The sequence below is a fragment of the Stegastes partitus genome, unplaced genomic scaffold (genome assembly GCF_000690725.1).
Source record: "Stegastes partitus isolate 25-593 unplaced genomic scaffold, Stegastes_partitus-1.0.2 Scaffold148, whole genome shotgun sequence".
Classification (NCBI taxonomy): domain Eukaryota; kingdom Metazoa; phylum Chordata; class Actinopteri; family Pomacentridae; genus Stegastes; species Stegastes partitus.
The window spans coordinates 587,224-611,481 of record NW_007577879.1 but is presented as its reverse complement, the minus strand read 5'-3'; the positions used below and the strand labels follow the sequence as shown (position 1 = coordinate 611,481).

Genomic DNA, 24,258 nt, shown 5'->3' with positions numbered 1-24,258 from the left:
TTGTTTTCTACATGTAGGTAACATATAATATTCACTGTCAAATACTGTCAGCATGCATGAGAAGCCGTGGAAATCCCTTGTGCGCAGGTGCCACGAGCAGTGTGTCATTGCCAGCCAATCCTGTCCCGTGATTTGCATCATGTGGTGGAATAGAATAGAATAGAATAGAATAGAATAGAATAGAATAGAATAGAAAAATACTTCATTTATCCCAGTCTGGGAAATTACTGTGGTACAGCAGCAAGAGAAAAACAGCAACATGCCGCTTAAAAAAATAGCCCAAGGCACAATGCGACTGATTTCTTGCAGATGGGTCACATATTTACTTCTAAAAACTCAACAAATAAATCATGAAGTTACTATGTTTTCACACATTAAAAACAAACCGATACAATTTGACTCAATTTGTGTAGATTTTCATACATTTTTGATTCAAAAACACCTGATTTCAACAGCTATGACACAATAAAAGAAATTAGGTAAAGTCTACTTAACATTTGTCGACACATTACACATACATAAGACACATATAAATGCTTTGAATGGGTCGTGTTTAAATCCTTTTTGACAGGAAATGCAAGAATTGAACTGACTGAAGCCTGCACAGCCAATTACAGGGTTGTGTTCACAGACCGAAGCTTATCATATGCATTTAAGTTACAAGACACACATGGTTAAATCCTACACTAAAACCTTGCACGCTCAATATCCCAACAAAAAAAATCCATCCATGTGCTGTTTGGAGTCGCTAGATTGTCGAAAAACTAAAATTAAAGATGGGTTTTTCAACTCCGGGTAAGTCATATCCACTCAGCTTTCCTGTCAGTTTAAGGAAAAAAAAAAATCAGGTACAGTACCTTTAGGAAATCTGAAAGTTTGAACTGGAATCTAGGGAATCTAGTTAAAAAAAAAAACGTTTAGCGCCCGAGTTGAAACCCCTGCTCCCCAAAAATAGCTGCTACGCTTTAAATATGTTTGTGCCAGCCACGATCTGCTGGGAGAGGAGTTTGCAGAGCCGAACACCGGTAATTACCCGGCGGCTGCTCACGGCGCTGTACAGTTTTCACTCAGACTTAAACATGGGTTATAGCTCATTGTTTGCATTCACAGTTATAAATGACAGTAAGAGCGGGTTTGAATTAGCGCTTTAAAAAATGAACACGGTAGTCGTTTCATTCAGAGCGCGAGCTAAAGTAGAAACCACACACAAAAAACACCACAATTTCTTTCATTTTTTACGATGTTAAGAAGTTGTCAGTTATTGAAAAGAATCATTTGAAATGCAGCAACGATTGGACTTCATTTTATCCGCCCCCTAAATTCAGCCCTTTTAGGTCAACCTTCAAAGAAATTTCTCAGACAAATTAGGATCCTTTACAAGTTAAACGGCACATGTATGAGCGAAATCAAAGTCGGCAAAATGTGTTGGTGGTGGGCGTACGACGCGGACCACCTTCACACCAGAGGCCACAATTTGCAGGCAAAGTAAGAAGATTAATAAGCGAGGCATAATATTTCCCGCATTTTGGCATAGTTTTAGCGACATGTACGCATAAGAAATGAAAGGAAGACTTTGATTTTTTGGTTGTTTTTCAGTCACTATTTGGACACCCGAGCGGACACGCGGGCAGATGATATGTTTGATTTTTGTCTAGATCACACAGTCATATGCACACAATTGCAAAAAAAAAATCCACATTCAGCTATCGCATATCTCCGTGCGGGGAGGAAAGTCAAAATCAGTCTTCCCATCCAAGTTATTTGACTCAGCTTCGCTCATCACAGAGCCTCCATTTACATCAGCTCATATATCTGCTTTGAGTGTCATCGAGCTGCGCTATGGAACGGCACTTTAAACCCCACCGGGAACGTTGCATGACTCCTTCCTACTTCCAGCTATGCTGACAATTCCAAAAAAGTCTAGCCTCATTTCACCCAGCTATAAGCCGCCCGTCCATTATTCCTCCTCATATTCAACCAGGCGAACGCTGGAATTCATTTGTTTTCAAACATGTTTTATTGTGTTTTACCTCCTCCTTTTTCTTCTTCTTCTTTTTTTTCTTTTACTTTATTTCATTCTCAGCAGCATGCGGTGGATAAGAGGCTCCCCCTCCTGTGCAACTTAATGTGTTTAAAATGTGACACATTTATTACAATGCTCAGAAGAAACACTCCTGCGTTCCTGCTCACCTTTGCTGCGTCTTCGTCCTCTGTGCTGCTCTGTGTAGAACTTCATTTGGTTGTCGTCCTCGGGCTCTGACCCCGATTCTCCTTGAGGACCAAACACACCTCCGGTTGCTGAAAAACAGAAAAACACAAATTAGAATAAATCATTCAGCGGTCATAGCGTTTTTGGATTGCGTGGCTTTTCATGGTGGCGTGAGTGAAAACCCTTACAAACTGTTTTTTGGGTTGCTGTGCATACAAAAAACCGACATAGTTTATTTACAACACAGTCATTTGAGGTAATGAAATTATAATCCAAATTAGCAAATACAATATTCCACCCATCTCCGTCCTTTCCCCTGTTTGATCTGTTGGTAATTTGTCCATTGTTCGAAAGTCTGCCGAGCTCTAATTTCTCATCATATTGGGTCACATCCCCGGAGTGTGTGCGTGTCTGCATCCGAATCCGAGTGACAGCGAGAGCAAAGCCTGCGAGAGTTAAGAGGCTTTGTTGGTACTGCCTTGGCATTGCAACATCAAAACACACATCCCTGCTAAATACACAGCGGCTGCCACAAAGCGATAATTGTCAGGGATTTGCAAAGTATTAAGCCATTGAAGGATAAATAAGTAATCTAAAACAACCTAAAATATGCGTAGATGGCTTCAAACTGCATTCCAAATTGATGAAAAAAAAAAAAAAACACACAAACGCCCAGGAGAGAGTTTATATTAAATATGTTTATTACTGTAACACGTAACTGATTCTTCAGGTGTGACTCAGGCTTAGTCAAAAAAATTAACTTATGCTAATAAGAGCTATCTAATTTCCTCATGGTTATACATGTGTTTTGCTTGTAGAACCCACAGGATCACAGTGATTACACTTCCTAATCTCCGAGAGTGGAGGGGGAATAAAGGACAGAAAGAAAATCAATGCTTTTCTTGTGGCTATGAAGGAGCATCTGAGGAGAAATGCTTCACCTGTTGACTGCAAATTAAAACAGCGAGGGAACAGTACAATTAGGTCAGTGTGTTACGTCAATACTCTGGTTCGCGGGATATGTGAGGACAGTTGGTAGCGGCTCACAAACATTTAGTATCCCACGAGAGGAAAATAAAGAGAGAATACAGGGATGCAGATTTTAACATATGGTTGAACGTCTAAGTCCTGTAAGTTATAAAAGAAAACAAAACAAAACATGGTGATTGTGTCTCCTATGGTACATGAATATACAAATGCAATGCAACGGAGATAAAGGGCACAGCAAAAAGAAGAGTTTGGGTGTTGGTGGAATTGAATGAATGAATGAATGAATGAATGAATGAATGAATGAATGAATGAATGAATGAATGAAAAATATTTTATTTATCCCAGAAGGGAAATTCAATGATCAATTCAATCTGAGCAAGAGTAGAGTTAGTTTTACCCCAGATAGAGTCAAACCCCTTCTATTTAACTCTGAGTTGACAAGTAGTTGGTGTCAAAACAGAGTCAAAGCCAAGTGTCTTTGGATCAAATCTACAAGTGTTATTGTTGTAACATTAACCCCGAACGTTTCTCTCTGAACTCTAAACCTGGCCAAGACTCTACCAGGGTAACTCAACTCCGCTTCCTTCGTCTCACGAACTGAATATCTCGACCGAAGCAGAACCGAAGGAGTCTGAAAACTGTGTTTGGGCTTGTTAAAGCTTGCTTTTTCTTTGCATTTTTTGGTACATGAACTAAATTATGTTTATTATGTTTTGATAATGGGCACCTGGTGTTTTTGGCATGACAAGTCATGTTCACACTGTCACATGACCACTGATAAAACTCCTCATTTCACAGCAAACACCGAAGCTATGAGAAAGTTTTACAAGATCGTTTTCCTTCTGAGCTGTTCAAAAGCCAAAGTAACACTAACTAAGTAGTGTTTTGGTTGTGGGCTGTTAGCAATAAGTTAGCCTTAGCACTAGCTAACATCGAACAGTCATGCTAACTGTAGCCTTACAGCACAATGTTATTGTACAACAGGGATCTCCAACTCCAGTCCTGGTGAGCTACCGTCCTGCAGGTTTTAGACGTTTCCGTACTGCAACACACCTGACTCACATTAATGGATCTCCAGCAGCTTGTTGTGAAGTTCTACACAAGTCTGTTAATGATCCATTAATTTGTGTGTTACAGTACGGAAATGTCTAAAACCTGCAGGACAGCTCACGAGGACCGGAGTTGGAGATCCCTGTTGTACAATATCAACATTATTTTGTACAAGTAGCTGCATGGGGAACATGAGGTGTACCCCCGGGAATTTTAACACCAAGTATAATTACAAAAGTGTCATTTTTGCAAACTTTTCAGTAATTTCTAGTCATTCAGAAGAGCTGTTACACTTTACAGTGTTATTGTTGGTGTAACACTGATTTAGAGTTGATAAAAAGTGCCTTGAGAGAGTTGATGTTTAACACTTGTTTAGTTCACGTAATTAGTGTTACGATACCACCAGCCCCCCCAGAAGAGTTAAATTAACACTTTGTGGTGTGAAACCATATAAACACTTCAAAGGTGTTGGAATCAATTCTGACAGTTAATTTGGGTATGATGATTTTGATGTGGTTGCAAGGTGGGGCAGCGGTTAGCACCTTTGCCTCGCAGCAAGAAGGTCGCTGGTTTGCATCCTGGTGAGGACACCTGGGATCTTTTTGCGTGGAGTTTGCATGTTCTCCCCGTGCAGCGTGGGTTCTCTCCAGGTTCTCCGGCTTCCTCCCAAAAACATGTTGAGATTAATTGGTGATTCTAAATTGTCCGTAGGTGTGAATGTGAGTGTGCTTGGTTGTCACTCATATGGTGAAATTTTGTACTTTCTGATGACGGCTGCACTCATCAGCGGGCCTGCGTGCAATATGTGGTAGGACGACCAACATGAGCCTATAATTAAACATCTTCTGAAGTCATTAAATCATCGTAAACATGGTTGTAACACTTGCAAATATACTAAATTAATAAATGGATCAGTAGCCCTGTGATAGACTGGTGTCCTGTCCAGGGTGTCCCCTGCCTTCACCCTAAGTCAGCTGGGATAGACTCCAGCCCCCCCGTGACCATAGTGAGGATTAAGCGCTGTATAGCTAATGGATGGATGGATTTTGCTGTGGCGGGGTTGCTCGGTGTAAAAATAAGTTTCAGCCACTCGGCCACGTGCGGTGATGAATTTCTTTATGCAAGATTCAAGTCAGGCGAGAGCTCATTTGTGAAGCCCTTACAAAAGAGTTACCACAAGCTGACAACAGATGGATACGGAACATCCAAGCGATTGATCAACGCGGGGATACAGCACTGTGTGTGGAGGAGAGCTCAGTTTGTCTGTTTTCTCTGAGTGTAGAAATCAAGACAGCCTTTAAAAAATTAACAATACAAGTTCAATAACTTATCGACTATCAATATAGATCAACAGGTTTTGTTCTAGTCGAGCCACGCTTGGGCGCTCTTGAGCAAAATGTAGACGGGAGGGTTGATTTGTCTCCAAGGCGAGCCTGCACTGAGTCACGATATTGTACAGAAGAGAACATGAAGAAATCTGAATATTTTCAAGGTCAAAAGTGGAAATAAAAAAAACTTTTTTGAAATGTTTCTCAGCTGGTAAAGTCACACAAAAAGGCAAATAAATAAACAACAGGAGCGTGAGCAGTAGTTTGGAACTCCCTTAAAATACAGGAAGGCACACCAGAGGGATGCACCGTCAGCCTCTTTTTATCACCTGGAAATCTGTTCTTTTCTTATAAAAGTCGTGGCATCCTTATTAAAACTAGTTTATTGCCAATGATGGGGCAACATATTCGTGCTTCCGTGTTCACTGGACACAGTCATAACTCCTGGGCATAATGCAGAGCAACGCCAGGTGAAATACCCTCTTTTACTCACTTCATAAACATTATGTCATAGCTCATGAAAATTTGCCCGCACCATAAAGAATTTAGACATGATTAAAAGTTCTATTAAGTCTGTGTAGAAAGCTGTAGTCATTATTTTGGTCTGGTGCACTTAAACAGGTCCGGAGTCGAGTTGGATTTCGAGTGCGAGAGTCTGGCGGGTGTTTGGAGAGCGGAGTCAAACCAATGTGGTGTAAAATTGGTTCTGAATTTATGCATCACGTTAGAACATGCCCAGAGAGGTGGTGGATGGAGAAGAGACGGAGTGAGGAGGAGAGAATGCAAGGGTGGCTTCACGGTTCAGCCTGCTAGTGGTTCACTTTGTTGAGAATAGGTGATGCTTTGTACGGCTAATGAAGAACAGGTTTAATGTGAGGACAAAACAAATGTGTGATATCTCATTGAAAAACATATTATTTTCACCAATAATGCTGTGAAAATGGGAGATCTTTCCGCTTTTTAGGGGATGTTGTTCAATCTCGTCGCCCTGACAACCAAGAAAAAAACTTCATGATTAACATTTACATGAGTGGATTTTAAAATTATGACGTCTTCCTTAAGCCTTAATGGGGCAAGTGACCATATTTGGTAACTTCCTTGGATGTTCAATATGTCCACCCTGTGCCTCTCCTTGAGGCTGAAGAGCCATGTGCACTTTGATTTAGTTTTTATATTAGTGCCAATATCCCTACTGTTATAATTAAGTATGATTCAAGCTATTATGTGTTCTGAGCCTGTATTTTTCCATGAAGCCTATGGTTCTTATAATTAATTAAGTTTCAAGTTATTATGTATTCTGAGTTTGTATTTTGTACTGAGCTTATGTCCTTGAAGATAATGTGGCCAGTGAGAACCGGTTTGCACACCTGGAGATAGTGGAAACTCCTCTTTTCTCTTAGATACGATTGTTACTTTAGCGACACGCCGTACCAACAACATCCGCACACATTGCTTACCAAATGTCAAGGACGTGGACAGAGCACAGAAGGATGCGTGTCCACACCATTAGCCAAATTGGCCAATTAAATCTTATCTATGTTCGGGGCAGGCCCAGCCCAAGAAGATATCTGTAACCTGGAACCGAAAAACCTCAGTTCAGCTGGACATGAGAGCACTCTCTGTCTGCCAGAATCCAGCGCTGTAAAACTTTACCTGTGACCTGAATAAACTGTTTAACCTGAGACCTGAACTTTTCTCCGACTATTCCTTGGAGCTGTTTCAACAAAAGAACCGGGTCTAACACTACCTTATGAAAAATGTCACTAAACAAATGTTCCAGGCACTTTATAAACGCTTTGTTACTGGTTTGCATTGAACTCCACGTTACAAATGTTACTAAATGAACTTGGCAAGCAGCATTACCTCAAACTAAAATGTTTCTAAAGAAATGTTTTTGGCAGTTTGTCACTTTTTCTTTTATATATTATAAAGCCCGCCTTTTTTTTAACTGTCGACGGGCAGGTTACCATATATGGTAACTATATTAATCTTGATTTGCAACATTTTTTTTTTTATTTTTATTTTTTTAAAGCCACAAAAGTAAAAATATCCTGAATTATCCTTCACTAACATCCTACGGTTGAAATTTTCATTTCATTTTCCAAGTATTTCAAGAAGGGCTGCAAGGTGGAGCGGTGGTTAGCATCGTTGCCTCGCAGCAAGAAGGTCGTCAGCTCGAGTCCCAGTGAGGACACTTTGTGCGTGGAGTGTGGGTTCTCTCTGGGTTCTCCAGCTTCCTCCCACATAGTCCAAAAACATGTTGAGGTTAATTGGTGATTCTAAATTGTCTGTAGGTGTGAATGTGAGTGTGCTTGGTTGTCTGTCTCTAAGTGTAGCCCTGTGATAGACTGGTGACCTGTCCAGGGTGTCCCCTGCCTTCACCCTGAGTCAGCTGGGATAGGCTCCAGCCCCCCCTGTGACCCTAGTGAGGATTAAGTGGTGTATAGATAATAGATGGATGTATTTCAAGGAGTGCCCTATAAAGGGTTAACCTAACTAACTTGGTGCCACAACTTAACCAAGTAGTTTTGCAGCATAAACAAAAGCAAGCAGTGCCTGAAAATACAACAAAGTGCTAAAAAAAAATACAACGCCTCCGTGGTTAATTCCACCGCCCCCCCTTCAACCCTCTAATGTAGATTTTGCTGCTCCTTTTATGTGCAAAACATAAGGAATTTGCAAGTCAAATAACATGGACACAGGTCAACAGAAAAAAAGGAAGCATCTCACAGTTTCACAGCCTTTATTGTGCAACCAATGCATTTTATACTGTGGAAATCATGCCTTGTAAATCCTGACTACCTGGTAAAGCAATTCAAATCTGAACATAACAACTGTGCATTTAATGAGACGATGAAGCTGTGAGTGTACATTCATCCCATTTGGTTTGCCGTTTCCGTTGTCTTTATTTGCAGTTATCGTACCTTCTGACGTATTGCTGCTAAAGCTCTATTAACCGAGGTATTCCAAAAAGGCAAACAGGGTCACGGAAGTCTGAACGTCCTTCAGTTAAGCAGTCTAGAGGTTCTTCAAGTCTGCTCTAATCTCCCGCTGCGCACATCTCAACTTTGAATGCAGCTTGAAATAATCACTCGAACAATCAATGTGTTTCATGCGGTTTTCACATTTGATTTGGACCTTAGGAGACTTTCAGAAAAGGGGGGAATAAGTGCTTCTTGATAAAAAAAAGACCAATTGTCTCGCACTGGGAATGTAATTAACTGTTTCTGTAGATCAATACCCGACTTATCTAACAGAACCAGGTTGCGCCATATTTACTGATACCCGAAAGGATTAGTCATAATGTAAGTCGAGGTGTTTAATTACATGAAAAGAGCCCAAACAAGCAGCAGCGGGTTCAGATCCTAAGAAACGACGCTCTTGTGAGAAAATAATTATCTCTGTGTGGCACTTTTTTAGACTTTAAAGTGCTTTAAAAAGTAAAATGAAACATACAAATGTTACACGTGGAAGCAAATTACCCCCTCCATTAAAATTTGCCCCCTTGTAACCTGTGTTAGATTGGCATCTGATTGGCTGAGGCAGGAGCTAAAGATCCGGACCGCCTCCTCGCGCCTTTCTACGTTACGGTTGTGCTGACACAGCAACGCTCATTAATGAAGAGAAAAAATATTCCAGAACATCTACCGAGACTGCAAAATCCATTGTTATTCATGAAAGGTTTGTAAAAAAACATAAAAATAAATAAAAAAATCAGGGATAAAAACATAAACTAATCATGAAAAATAGATGAAATGAACAAAATAAATAAATAAAAGAACATATTACAGAAAAAAAAGGGGCTGGTAATCTCAAGAAGCTGTCACCAAAAAAATGTAAATGAATTATAAAGAAGGAACAATTTTCACACCGCATTAGCAGTTCAGTGAACATCAAAATCAATTTCAAGTTTAATAACTACACAGTCGGAACTCTGTGAACTCTCTGTGTTCGCTGTTATTAAATGGTTAGGGGTTTTTTTTTTTTTGTTAGTTTGTTTTGAAGTTCGGTGTAAACTCCTTTAAAACCTTTAGTCCGCTGTCACAGAGAAAAGCTGGTCGGACTCCACTTCTTCTCCACAGCGAAACTTTCCTTTGATAGGTTTTCGCAAAAAAAAAAAAAATACACGCCGGCAGTTCCAGAAATTGTATTAGGCTTTTTTAGAAATCAGGTGGAACGTGCGGTCGGCTCTTAACATGCATTTTCTGTCATTTGCATGATCTTCGGGTTGTAGAGAGGACGGAGCAAACATTTCAGTGATCACACGGGAGGCGCGCTGACAGGAAGTGTGTGTGTCGGTGTGTGTGTGTAATCCAGATGACAGGTGAATTGTGCTTCCAGGCTAAGGCACAGGTTTGATAAATAACACACACACACACAAGAATACGTCTGAAACAAGGCGCACAACTCCGGAAATCTGCCCTTGGGTCTTTTCTATTTCACTGCTTTTTCTTCCCTCTTTCACTACATTTCTCTCCCTTTGTCAGTCCACTTCCCTGTGTTTTTTGATCTCGCCTTTCTCTATCTCAGCGGTAATACCCCGTCCGAGTCCCATGAAAACATCAACAGCCCTGAACGCCGCGGCTAAAGCCTGCCATGACTGTACTACAAAATTCAATTACCGAGGCGCGCCCATCTCACTTTTTACCTTCCATTTCACAGTCTCCGAAGTCCATTACATAATTTCAGACTCCTCTCGTTGCCAAATCCTCGCGTCTCATCGTCTGCTTTGCCTCCATCTGCTTTGTCACAAAACAGTGCGTACGACTAAAAACGGGAATATCTGTTATCTGCAGTCAAATACGTAGCGTCGTAATTACGTCTCGGCACTTTGGGAACGGCGCTTCGTCTTACTTCCTTAAATTGATGAATCATTCATGAGAGTCTCCTCGCAGTCACCTGCATTGACGTGTTCATTTTGATAAGGCACCTGCTGTCACCAGTAAAACCCTTCCTCCACAATGACGAAAACATGTTTTTCTGTGCAAAAAACATCTTCGTGGCTATGAAAAGCACACCTCAAGTTGTGGTTTTGGAAGCAAATTGCAGATCAAAATAAAAGAATATCAGCGAATGAATCCATGTTTTGCCGAAACATCGTGAGGAAAAAAAAGTTCGACATAAAGTAATAAAACAACGAAGAAATGCAACCGTACAAAATACAAGATTGTAGATGTTCTTTTGTTTCTTAAGTTGACTAAAGAATGGCTTTTATCGTGTGTGTTATTTTTAAAATAGCAATAAAACTTGAACAATGAGGGCTTCTTACTGTAAATGGATGGAAAAAAAAAAGAAATAAAAGTGTAGGAGATGAAGAGCGTGCTACTTAATTATTTCCACTGAATTATTAATACGTTCATTTATAAGTTGATAAATGAGAAAATGATTCCATGGAGACGGGAGACGGCGAGAAGTCCGAGTGAGAGCATAAATATAAGATAAGAGGAGTATAAAGAAGTAAAAGCAGCTATAAACACACACACAAAAGGAATGCATGGGAAAAAGGGAGATGTGCCAATTATACACTGAAGTAAGAATAATGGGATCTGGTGTTAAAAGGGTTTAAAGGAGAAAAGGGAGACTAAGTAATGTTTCCTGTTGTGAGGATGATTAGTGAGATGAACAGTTATGGGAATGCGGGGAGGTGAGGTGATGAGTTCAATCTGAATAGTGAGAGCTAATAATCTTTGTGCATAGGAGGAGGGCGCATCACACTCTGCTAGCGTTATGATATACTTTACACCAGCGCGAAAACAGCTCGCCCCAGCAAATATAATGAACCTTATCCACTTCTGAAAATTATGGAGGAAGACTGAGCGGGCGAGAAGATTGCATTAAACTCCAGTACTCTTCACATTACCATATATAGTATACCTTACTTTTGTACTTGTTCCTGGATTTATAGAGCCGGATGTTGGCGTGACACACGTGGCTCGGCGCTGACAGGACGGCAACCCTCGCGTTCGGTTAAACTGAGCCGCGGCCGCCTTCGAAAATAGCACCGGCGGGTGGGCGTGATGGAACTTTGGCCACAGCAAGGTAGCAAATCCCAAAGTGCAAAAGCGGATTTTATGCAGATGACTTTACGCTCGTCAGTCACTTGTGGAAGACACATGTGGGCCTAAAAGATCAGGTTAGGTGGTGTTAGCTTTGAAAATAGATTGTCAGAATGCTGCTGGGTCTAACATTATGGTATTTCACAGAGTAGAAACCGTCGATTGATGTATTAATAGGTGAACAGAAATGGAACGAGTCAGTGATTGTTTCTGTAATTTTTTTTGGTGAAATGATAATAATTTCTCAAGACCAGCAAGGCCTTCTCTGCTGGCCTAAACTCATCAGAATCACTGACTTATATTTTAATATTTCCCATTAATCTTTTCACATTATTCCCAACAGTCTCTTCATTTCATAGCGTGTCTCTGGGCTGTGGTGCTTCCAGCAGTGTATGTTTATATCAGAGCTTTTATCCAATCATATTTCAGCCATCATGTGTTGCCGGGGTCAAGGAAATCTGCCCTGAGGCCTTCACAATCAAAAGCGCCTGTAGCTTAAAATGCATTGCAATGAAACTGTTGCATTAACCAATCAGATTGAGAGTTGGTGGAGCCTACGATGACGTCATCACTTTCACGTCCTCTGATTGGATGGTCAGAGAGCTGTAGCGACCTGCACAAGCTAAAGCTTCATCGTGAAAGTATTCATAGTTGTTTTTTCGAGTTACGCAAGCGGATATTCTCAGCCATAATTACAACTTAAGCCAGAAACACGACTGGACAGAGCCGACTTTCAGCATTAGTCTCCATGGCGATAGAACAGGACTTATTGTTGGAAGTGAAACGCACGGATTAGCTGCTCAACAGAGTGACTGAACTCTTTGCGAGGAAAGAAAGGAGGTTGTGTTTAAATAATCACAGGTTTTGGATAGTAAATTGAATTATATTTACATTTATATGTAGATTTGTTATTTTATTGGGTTGATATTGATGCTCCTGCTTGATGAGATGTCCTGTTATGCTGCCTTTCTGTATAATATTGATGGTTTCTATCATCATGGCGTCATAATGACGGTGTTAAGAGGTGGTTTGATTCAGGTAGGACGCCACTGAAGGCCTAGGATGCACGGCCCGCCACTGCTTCCCACCTTAGAGTCTGAGAAACTGTGATGTTTTCACAGTTTTTATAGGCTGAACACCTCATTCATTCATCAATAATGACCAGATTCATCATTAATAAAGACAACCATTAGTGTCAGTTGTGAATTATACTGAAGTAAACAGACAAGTAGACGGATCTGTCTGAGCAGTAAAATACACAATAAAGCATGCTCGTCACCGGTATGCACACAGATACTTCACACAGCATCGACCCGTGTAGGCAACAACATGCTATATTTATCATAAACTGATACGAAATTAAAGTCAAACAAACCTATATGCATTAGCTACATGGGGTAAATTATGTACTGCACCTGTCAGGTTGGTAATTCAACAGGAGCGCCATGACAGTGCAAAAAAAAAAGGGCTCTGAACTTAATAGCGTATGAATTATACAGTAAATTACAGACGCGTATTTCTCCTCGCAGATGCTTGAATTTGCATCGCACATCTGAAGGGTCGCCTTATTACTCATTAGGTAGTTACAGTACACAATGACTACGTGTTGCATTTTAAAGCAAGCGCTATGAATAAATTTGAACGATCCCACCATCTATTCTCTTTGACGCAACAAGGTTAAGTGTAGCTTTCCCAGAGTATCACCCATAGACTTATAGGGACGTTTGAATCGATAACGAGGCGTGGTAATTGTAAGAGGAATGACTTTTCATAGGTCAAGGTAAACTTGTTTGTGTTTGTGTGTGGGGGGGAAAAAAAATAGGAGAGAGAAGGAAAAAAAAAATCAGCATCATCGCTGATTTGCAGCTGCTGACAGGTGGGTTGTACATTTGGATACGTTCATAAATATCGTGCGTCTGTTTCCCGCATTAACTCGGCGCACATGTGACTTCGCCGTGACCTCTGCGCCTCTCTAAGCAAGACAAATCGCTCTGACTTATTACTTCTGCACTCAAAATATTAGCATGTGTGTGTGTAAACTTCACCCTCCTGTAGGTGGATGCCGCTCGCCCGGGATGTGCGACTGTGTGTGTGTGTTTGTGAGTAAACTAAGCTGACAGCAACACCAGTCCCCACATGGCTCAGCAACTGGTAATCACATTAAAGCACAGCTGTATTCAGCAGTTAGGCTCTCTGACACCGGCAAACTAAATATTTCCAACTCCAACTCGATAAAAACTGGCATCTACATTCATACAAGTGAAAGTATGCAAATTCGCCATTTATAATGCACAAGGCAGCATGTGAGAGGCTGCGAGAGCAAATTTGAGAAGTCGCATTCGCCGAGTTGTATTTGCAAAAAATATATATATATATAAAAAATGGATGTGCAATGCTTTACGAGCCAATGGTACATGGATCATGTCAACAAATGTATAAATTCTTCGCAACCTTGATGTGAGTCAGAATGATTTCAGAAAAGCGGCTTTGTTGTGGTGGAAGCAAAACGGGGGAAAAGAAACACAAGCGCAGACTGTAGGGGTCAGGATCAGGAAGGGAGGCCTGAGGCAGTCCACCCAGCCATGCTGCACCTAGCAAAGAGCTTCAACACTGGAAATCAGGAAATCAGAGACACAGAAAGGAATCCAGGAGGTTGAATCTATGATTTATTTTCTGCTTTGTGTCAGTCTGGCTTTTTTTTTTTAAAAAGTCGAAACTGCACACTGGTACATGATGCCCACAGGTATGTGAAGGTGGTCTGACTCTTCTCATCTCTATCCGTCTCCCATTCATTTCCCCTCTTACGTCTCAGCTCCCCTCCCACCGCCCTGTTTGCTTATCAGAAATAATCCCGGTCAGCGCTGTTTTACTCTGCTGCTGCTGCTGCTGCTAGACTCCGCGCACAATCCCATTACACATAAACAACCTCGACATGCTGAAAAGTTATTACAGAGGGCATCACAGTATAAGCGCCGCTGACACATTTTACAACCGAAATTTATGAGATGCTACCTGTTAAAAGGGAGAGAAAGGACTTGGAGAGGTGGGAGGCTTAACAAGGCGCCACTTGGCTCTGGCACTCAGGCGGGTTCAGTGTTTGTACGCTCGTATCTATATATTTTTTTCATTGTACGTCACCAGCGTCGAGAACACACCTGCCAATTTGGAGCTAATAAGCAAATGCGCGAGAAGAACGCTGGAGTTTTAGATTCCTGAAAAGGTGTGACAGGCTGTTAAGCGTAATTTTTGAGATCCGGGCGTATGGTGCCTCGCTGTAAGCTGTTTTCTAACCAGTTATCAAGCAGCTGTAACGTGGGGGGAAAAAAAATATACAACAAAAAAAAAAAAGAAAAAATAGTGTTGCCACTGCAGCTCCAACTCCACGAGGTGAGGCTTAATTTTACAGTTTGTGAGCAATGATTCTCGGGCGCCTTTACAAAAAGCATCTGAAGGCTAAAATGATAGTAATTTCATCTTACAAAACCTCCTCCAGCTTAAAAGTTGTGTTTCTCAAAAGAGAAAAAAAAACTGAAGGAACTTTAAAACTATACTATAACTACAAGTTTTTATTGTTGAAGTTAATTTATACATTTAACAGATCTGCATTAAAGACCTGCACCTGACATGGAAATGTGTTTTTACCTTGTTAACATCTGGTGTTTCTTTATATATGGTATTTTTTCTATTAGTCTATAGTCTGCACTATTTATCACATAGATTTATTATTTAGACTATACTACACTATGCCATATATATTGTATTGTAATTATGTTTTAATTATTATATATTATACTATACTATATTCTGTATATATTTTATATATGATATTATATTACTTATAATAATATATTTTTTATTTATATTATTATATGTCTCATGTAGCCACAGTGTTCCTACCTCAACAGTGCAATATGTTTATTCTACCATTTGGCTAACTGTATATACGCCTACTGGCTCCTTTTGTAAATATATGTACATATTCTTATTTGTCTTTTTATATTTTTACTTTTATACTTTTGCATCACTGGAGTTGTGTTTTAATTTTTTTGTACTTTGTGTATGATGACAATAAAAGCATTCTATTCTATTCTATTCTATTCTATTCTATTCTATTCTATTCTATATACTGGGAGATACTAAATAAGCACTCAGCGCCATGGCTGAGCATTTCCACCTTGAAACTGCAGGAAGCTGAAGGACATCTCAAAAACATGCGTTCAGACTTTTGGAGGTTTTTTAATAAATCTAAGAAAACAGAGGAAGGAACTTCATAGATGTGCACACGCTGGAGGAAGCAGAGTTACATCTAAGCCATTTTAAATTAGGAACACTTTCACAGATAAAAACTGAACTTTGAAGCACAAAGGTACAGTTTTAGGGGTTAAAATCAACAAGAGATTTAAAGAACACAGGTGCACTTTGTTGAATGGTTTTCTTGTTGCCTGTTAAATCCAGCAGGTCTGATACAGAAACCATGGGATCACATCCACTATCCATGAGCTGCATATTCATGAAACTTTAGGTTTTATGTGAGAGTTGCATCCACCTCCAACAGCAACAGCATTAATCAAAGCTGACTTTCCTATACTGACTAGCATGAATTATACATAGCAGCAAGGTAAAGCTGCACACATTCACCGCTTTGCTTTCTTTGTGTGCTGCATTTTTTCCCCCTAAATATACAGCACCGCTTCCAAAAAGTTAAACATCTTACATTGCTTAAGAGTGCATTTAGTTTGAAACGCTCTCAGGAATCGTCTATGATCGATCATTATCAGGAAATGGGACTCCAAAGTTACTTCATATTTTAAAAAGGTGAACAAAAAAAAAAAAGGTCAGTGTGGTAATGTCTGCCTCACAGGTACAGGTCAGCATAATGTAGCTCCGGTAATAAGTAATTCACAACTGTGGGCCTGATAAAATACAATATTAAAAGCATCCTTAAAACAAGAAGGCTGCTGCAAATTAGACCTCCCGTTAAAAACCAGGTAGACGTGGTTTAAAAATCGGAAACATCCCTCCATTAACATAACATTTTAAAAAGAGTATTTATTTTATTAGCTTTCACTGAAACGGCGAGCAGCATAACGAGCAGCAACCAAATATTGATGGCGAGCAGTTATCAGTCAGCATCTGTGCACACGTGGTACCAGCCAGGTTCTGATATCAGTTAAAGGCAACCGATTTCTATTCCTGTGATGTTTATTTCCTGCTCGAGTGCCTAAATTCTACATAAACTTTATTTTACCGACTCATTTGTAACAGTGAACGCCTCTTATTGTTGTTCTTTCAATACTAAAACACCAATATTTGTAATAAAGAAAAAATCCTCATATCCCACGACCGCCTGCATCCTGAATATTGATGCTACCGCTGTAGGCAACATCAAAGACTATCCCCAGACTCTAAGTATCAAAGAACGCGGTTAGGACGAAGCACATAACAGTCAGAGGTGGGCCACGGGACTTCAATGCGGACATGAGCGGCATTTGATATGTGAGCGTTCATCTACGGGATGCGTGTGCAGAAAAATGGCAAAAGGACGGCGGTTTACGTCAGACACAAACAGCAGATCAGGGTTTTAATTTGCTTCCCTTTAGGAGCCCGACGTCATCACAAAGAGCCACTTCACCAGCTGCTCTCAGAGCTCCTCCCAGCCCAGACAGGAGGAGGCACGACACGCCGTTTTCAATCTCTTCCACACTTCTCTGGGTAAACTAATAAATATTGTTCCTCATCATTAACTGAGCGAAATTGCTCCACTCTCCACTGAACTTGGACTATGTTGGGAAGCTTAAGTGCAACAGCGTGCTTCGGCACACAGGCGTGGAGCGTTTGTTTTTTAGGGAGGAGGGGGGGGGAAACTGTAGTGTTGTTTTCATGTAAATGAGTCTAAATGAGAGCGTCTCCCCTGCCTCCTTCTCCTTCGGTTTCTCTCTCTCTCTAATTACAAACGCAACAAAGAAATTGTTTTTTTTGCCGCATATGTGTTAAGACAAAGTCAATAACTGCTGAAATGCATAATTAAAAACAAATTCTAAGTCAGCTGTCAATAATTACAAGCATTTATACTCGTATTGTTAATCCATCTGCCTTCGCTGGAATGCTCTCTGGGTCAACATCTGTTGTAAGTGTTACATAAATAAAAGTTGACTTGACTTGACTATACATTCACAAATTAATTTCATGCTTCGTGAGCTGGTCTGGCAAAAAAAAAACAACACACACACCGACACAGTAGCTGGAATGGCAACGGATCATCTCTGGCAGCTGCGTTGGCTCCAAAAAACGTGATGCAGCTGGATGCCGTGGACGTCGGTGCGTGTGAGCGGGCATATGGTGAGCGGAGATGAAGGGTTCGGTCAGATAGTGCAGCGCGCTTGAAGTGGCAGATAATTGTGGATTAAGCATGTAGTGGATGGCCAGGAGGGAGGGGGGGAAAGAAAAGCTAATTGATAGCTTGTCAAGGAAGCCACTTTTCTTTTTTGGTTCCTGTGTATGCTATCTGTGGGAGATGGAGGAGGGGTTCTGGTCAACAACAAGCAGGCCAGTACAACACGGGCCGCACAGCACAGCAAACAGAACAGCAGGGAGCAACGCACCACTGGAGCAGAGCGGGAGAAGAGAACGGGCACGTGATGATCGGATTTAAACTGTATGACAAATAGGAAAAAAAAAGGTTTTATTGTCATCATTCACAAAGTACAACCAGTTAAAGGACAACGCCAGTGGTGCAAAATACAAGTATGAATAAAATATATTTACTAAAGGAGCCAGTAGGTGGACACTTACAGGAACCTTCTGAGGAACCGATTACACCCTTTGAGTCATTTTAAACAAATCTCGAGCATATTTTGAGCAGTTCTAAACAATTTCAACTCATTTTTGACTAATTTCCAGCTGATTTTAAGTGATTTTGCAGAGTTTCGACCCTCTCTGGACACGTTTCGGGTCATTTCTGACAATAACAGGACACTTTTCGGCAATTTTGAGCAATTTTAATGGTTTCGAGTCAAAATGTCTAAAAACTGGGACCTTGTCTGGTCGGGCTTTGGTGCATTATGTCTAATTTGAAAATTCAGCAACTTGCTGGTTTTGTATCCGTCCACTCTAGCATTTTTCTTTTTTCAAATTAGAACATCCCTGTGCTTTTATTTTAACAAGGAGAAAACACAATGTCTCTTTTGAAGTGGGATACATGTCATGACCTGATCATTTTGGTTGAAAATGAATTTTAGGCTCAGAGGCATCATACGAGGTGTGTCAGGAAAGTTTCAGGACTGATGTCACAAAAAGATATATGTCGAAGTAATCCCCCTGGAGTCTAACGTACTTCCCCAGCCTTCTCTGCCACGCCGTCATGCACTCCTGGAAGGATTCTTCTGGGATCCTCTGCAGCTCCATCGTCACAGCCATCTTGATGTCGTCCACGTCTTCTAAACGGGTCCCCTTGATGACCGCCTTGAGCTTGGGGAAGAGGAAAAAATCCCACGGAGCCAGGTGGGGTGAGTAGGGAGCTCCAGTACGGTGATGTTCTTCTCAGCCAGGAACTGTTGGATGCTCAGGGCGTTGTGAACAGGCGCGTTGTCATGGTGAAGCAACCACGACTTGTCCTGCCACAATTCTCGCCTCTTCTGAACTGAACAGAATGAAGCAAACGCCCCAGGATCTCTTTGTAGACCTGCTGGTTGATTGTCTGAACGGGAAAACTTGTAGTTTGGGTTTAAAATATATCTTTTTGTGACACCAGTCCTGGAACTTTTCTGACACACCTTGTAGATATTGACAGCAACATTCCTTACAACAATGTTTTTTAAATGATGATGGGTGTAATTACTGTATATAAACTGACAATGTGTTGACTCCCGTTACACATCTGGTCATGTGTGGTAAGATGCATCCTTCTCAGCTTGGCATGAATTCCATATCTAATATAAAGGTAGTGTTACCCCTTAAATAAATGTAATAATGATAACACAACATTTCCTGGGCTCCTCATCACACAACCACTTCATAAATGGATTTACACTTTAATCAGCAGATTTACGCCACAAAATTCTGTCCAAAAAAAAGCATTTAATGAGCCTTATAAATAATTTGACTGAGCAGACGACGACTAAATGACTATCGATGGTGTGAATGGAGGATTAATTAGAGGAGAGAAACGTGGTCGTATGGGTTGACAGATAATTGTGTGATCTCTTCCTGCCTATTTAGTTTCAGTCTTTCTTGGGACTTTGGCGCACATAGAAAAAAAAAACCATACGCTGCTCTGACTTGGCAGTAGATCAGCTGTATGGCCTGTTGTGGAGAAGCCCTGGGGCTGCAGACCCACAGCTGTAATCACTGTGTTTTGTCTGCGGCGAAGATTGAAGACTGCTGAAAGTGGAGCTGAGCACAGAATGAACTCAAGAACCACAAAACACAAACGCACACACACTCTCTCTCTCACACACACACACACACACAAGACAGCGCACAACCACTTTCATGTGCGACTTCAAAGCATCAATTAAACAGGAGAAAACCTAGATAATAACCATAAGGTTATCCTCATCGTAATGAGCCAAAGTATTCGTTGTGACACATCAAAACAGTAGCAGCGCTTCTAGCCAGCACATGGAAATGCATTAACAGCACAGCGGGGAATAGAATGCACAGCAGCGCATGCAAATAAGGAGGGTGCGTTTTTAAGGACAAATCTTAATATTTGACAAAAAAACCGCCGTGCATTGTGACTTCCAGAATGTTTCCGAAATGCAGTCTGCAGCTGAACAATGACGGTTACGCATGCTAATCTGAGTTTTACGAATACAAGCATCACCCTCGCAGATTATTACATATAAAATCTAGATTTTTGTCAAGGGCTGCAAGGTGGTGAGGTGGTTAGCATCGTTGCATCGCAGCAAGAAGGTCGCCGGTGAGGACACCCGGGATCTTTCTCCATGGAGTTTGCATGTTTAGACTTAGACTTTATTGTTCCTAGGGGGAAATTCTTTTCCACAGACCACCCCTTGGCTTCCATCTCATAACATGACAATACAAACTACACAGAATCCCACATAAGGGTACACAGACAGAATAACATTTCAACACAAAGTACAACATGAAATAGTATGAAAGACATGACAATGTAGTGCAGGGATGTTCTCCCTGTGCAGCGTGGGTTCTCTCCGGGTTCTCCAGCTTCCTCCCACAAACATGTTGAGGTTAATTGCTGATTCTAAATTGTCTGTAGGTGTGAATGTGAGTGTGCTTGGTTGTCTGTCTCTAAGTGTAGCCCTGTGATAGACTGGTGACCTGTCCAGGGTGTCTCCTGCCTTCACCCTGAGTCAGCTGGGATAGACTCCAGCCCCCCACGACCCTAGTGAGGATTAAGCGGTGTATAGCTGGATGGATTTTTATCAGTGTTTACACATAGATCAACTACTTTATTGCTCAAAAAAATAAATGCTATCTTCCTATATGAGACGTTTACATCCAATAAATTTGTGTTTCCAAGCATTAGCCATTTCTTTTAAACTCCAGGTTTGATTGAGGCTTGAAAGAGCGACATGAGAAAACAGCCTCACAGCCAATCAGACTCCCTTTGGAGGGAAGCAGCAGCAGCGGCAGCTCACAGCTCTTCAATTCCAGATCATTAGATTCAGTGCTTATAAGCCATATCCAGATAAGGCATATCCGGAGGGTTGTAAGCAGTAAAAAGAGAAAGAGCTTATTTATCCGTCTTATTGCGGCGGTGTACTCCACATCGAGCACACAGCACGGACGTCTCTCCTGACTTCACATGGCGTGAGAGACGTGACGACACACAAACTCTGACAGCGGACTGAAACAACTTCTCTCGGGCAGGAAAGAGATCATCGATTGGGCAGTTCGGTTAACTCCCATTCTCCAGAAACCTCAGTAGCGTGGCCCGGTATGCTGGCATCGCAGCTATAGTGTGCTGTCAATGTGTGGCGATGTGAAAGATAGGAATTCGCTCCTATACCACATCTGTGTGGGACGCTGTCAAAAAAAAAGATGCTCCTAAAACAACCCCAGAAAGCAGAAGTTATGCAGTGGCCTTCAGTTTCTGGATAACACGCTTAAGACTCTTTTGACTTGCCCGCAAGCAACATGAACACATAGATGACTTCCATCGATACGAGTTAATTGCATGTTTTGCTCATTATTTTTTCTCCCACCATCGGGTCAGATTAGGAGGAGTAAAGATGACGCTATTTAGAGGGATGAATGCATTTATATCGGCCTCTCATGTGGCTAAAACGAAGGAGGTTTGACTGCAAATTTCTTTTAACTCACTTTTATGAATATTATTCCAACATTTATTATCTGTAGTTTATGCACGGTGAAAACAAAGCAAACCATCCCGTCCACGCTTTGCGAAATATCCTTCAGATAGAAGACAAAGATGGAAAAAAAAGCGGAGGTTGTGATTGTATAACGAGGAAATCTATGCATGAGCCGACACTTTCTGAGAGTTCAGGTATGAGATGGTGCTACGAGAAACTAGGGCAATATCTGCTGACAGGGAGGTAGGGAAATGTTGCCACAAAGCAAAAAAAAAAATCCAACATGCAGGCTCGTGGACACCAGCAGAAGAGCAGATGAACAGCTGCGGGGTTTAGCTGAGCACACACAAATGTAGTTCTGAGTAGAGCTACAGTATTGTGAATAACTTTGATTAGTTAACTACCACACAGCTAGGCAGTAGTGTTTCTATACTGCTTCTTTTTGTTGTTCTCGCTCCAGCTCCCATGCAGATTCGAGCGAGGAGGGGGGAAATCCAGACGGCCCTCGGGCTCAGTGATTGGCGATTAGCGGCGCGCTTTCTCCTAAATCTCTCAAGCTTTTAAATAAAGGAATGTGCATATTTCTGAAAATTGTTCATTATGCTGCTGGATGCCCCACGCATCACATTCCTACAATACCTACTGTTTTGCCTCCCACTCAGACGCCGTGGACAATAGCGTTCCTCGTGTGCCGGCTAGCCAGCTGTCTGCGTTCTCAATAGCGGCGTGTTAACTCCCCGAACATCAAAAAACCAACTGATGATTCTATGATTTCGCTCAGACAGGCTGTGAAACTTTTTTTATTTTTTTCTGAGTTGGCATAAAAAAATAAAAAAGTTAGATGGGCCTCAGAGCTCCAAAGGTATCTTGAAGATAAGATGATCCTCGGCCATAGATTTAAAATGAAATTAAAATCATCTGAGCCTTGAAATGCTTTTGTAACCAGGGCACATACCTAATCTATCCTGGTTGAGAAGTCAGTGTGGTGCTCAAGCCCCTTTCAAGTACAGTTGGAAAAAATCTGATTATTTGAAGTTCGCTGTTGATGTGGATCCTATTTTGAAATCGGTTACAGCCTCCTGTATTTTCATGTGGGATAACAATCAAACGGGTTAGTCATGCCGTGTACGCTCAGCCTAACCGCCGTTCATCACAAACTCATGTTGTCTCGTGCTCTACCTCCCTGGGTCACATCTGCATGATGCCGATTCCCGTAGCGCTGAACGACTGAGCCACATTCCTCGCGTTACACTGGCGAGAATAGAGAAGAAAAAAACTTGCAGCCACTTGCAACAGAGCTACAGCTTAATCCATTTCTCAACCTCCACATATGTAAATTTTGCAAATATACACTGGGGGTAAAAGGAAGCGGTGAGGAAATTGGAGCTATTGCACAAATAAAAAAAAGTTATACCAAGTTGAGAAATATAAAAAAAGAGCCTCCGTCGAGCTGCTTTTCTCTTGGCCTGGTTGCACTTCTTAAAGAATTTGTAATACATTCGTTTCCTTTATGCGCCACTAACCTTTGGGGTCTGACCAATTAACTTTTCCCTTTAACCTCACTCCAGCTAGCGGAGTTTACTGCTCATGTTAAGTGTTTGTCCCATTATCGCATTTGTAGTGTTGGCGAACACTTTTAACACCCGGGACACCCTCCCCACCTCTAATTATAGACCCTCAAAGGAAACTGTTGACCTCGGCGAGGATATCTCTCGGTGATGTCCTTCACACTTTTAGGGCGTGCGTTGATTTAATGGCGGCACGCTTTACTCAGAGGGTTGACACAAGATAATCCTCAACAACGGCGCGTGAGACAAGCCGGGCTGAAGTGTTCATTATCAGGAATATAAACTATCTCAACCATGGGGCTGTGTGACTGGAGAGATTTATAATTGCTACATAAGTATGCATAATATGCAAAACTCCTCAGTGTTGTGTTTTGCATCCCACAGTAGACGATGACAGTGATCAAAAAGGATAGTAAGTCATTCTGCCAAGGGTAGGTAAACTTAGCATTGCTAATGTCTCATTTTAATGTTAATTTCTGTCTGGTCGTAATGATCTGACCAGTGACACGGGCTGCATTTTTTTTTTTTTTTTAGCAGCATGTGTGATTAAAATTACTGGGAACGTTACTGGTAATGAGCCGTGTTGGTGGCTGGTATGACCGGTGTCACATCTCGAAATCACACCGAGTGTATTTTTGCACAAGGGTGAACCCGGGCTTCCAAATGATATTCAGTGAAACAGAAAGCCAAGCAGAGTGAGTTGACAGCAATTATAATCAAAAGGAAATATAAACACTACATCGCCAAGGACTGTATAGAGAG

The 24,258-nt window shown here is 41.3% G+C and overlaps 1 protein-coding gene across 1 annotated transcript in view; it reads right to left on the bottom strand.

Annotated features, from left to right (window-relative positions):
* astn2 (astrotactin 2) overlaps positions 1-24,258 on the bottom strand; it is a 298,857-nt gene that overhangs the window by 151,093 nt on the left and 123,506 nt on the right. The window contains exon 6 of the mRNA XM_008279213.1: positions 2,191-2,298. Coding sequence (XP_008277435.1) covers positions 2,191-2,298 — 108 coding nt within the window. The remainder of the gene's footprint in view (positions 1-2,190; positions 2,299-24,258) is intronic.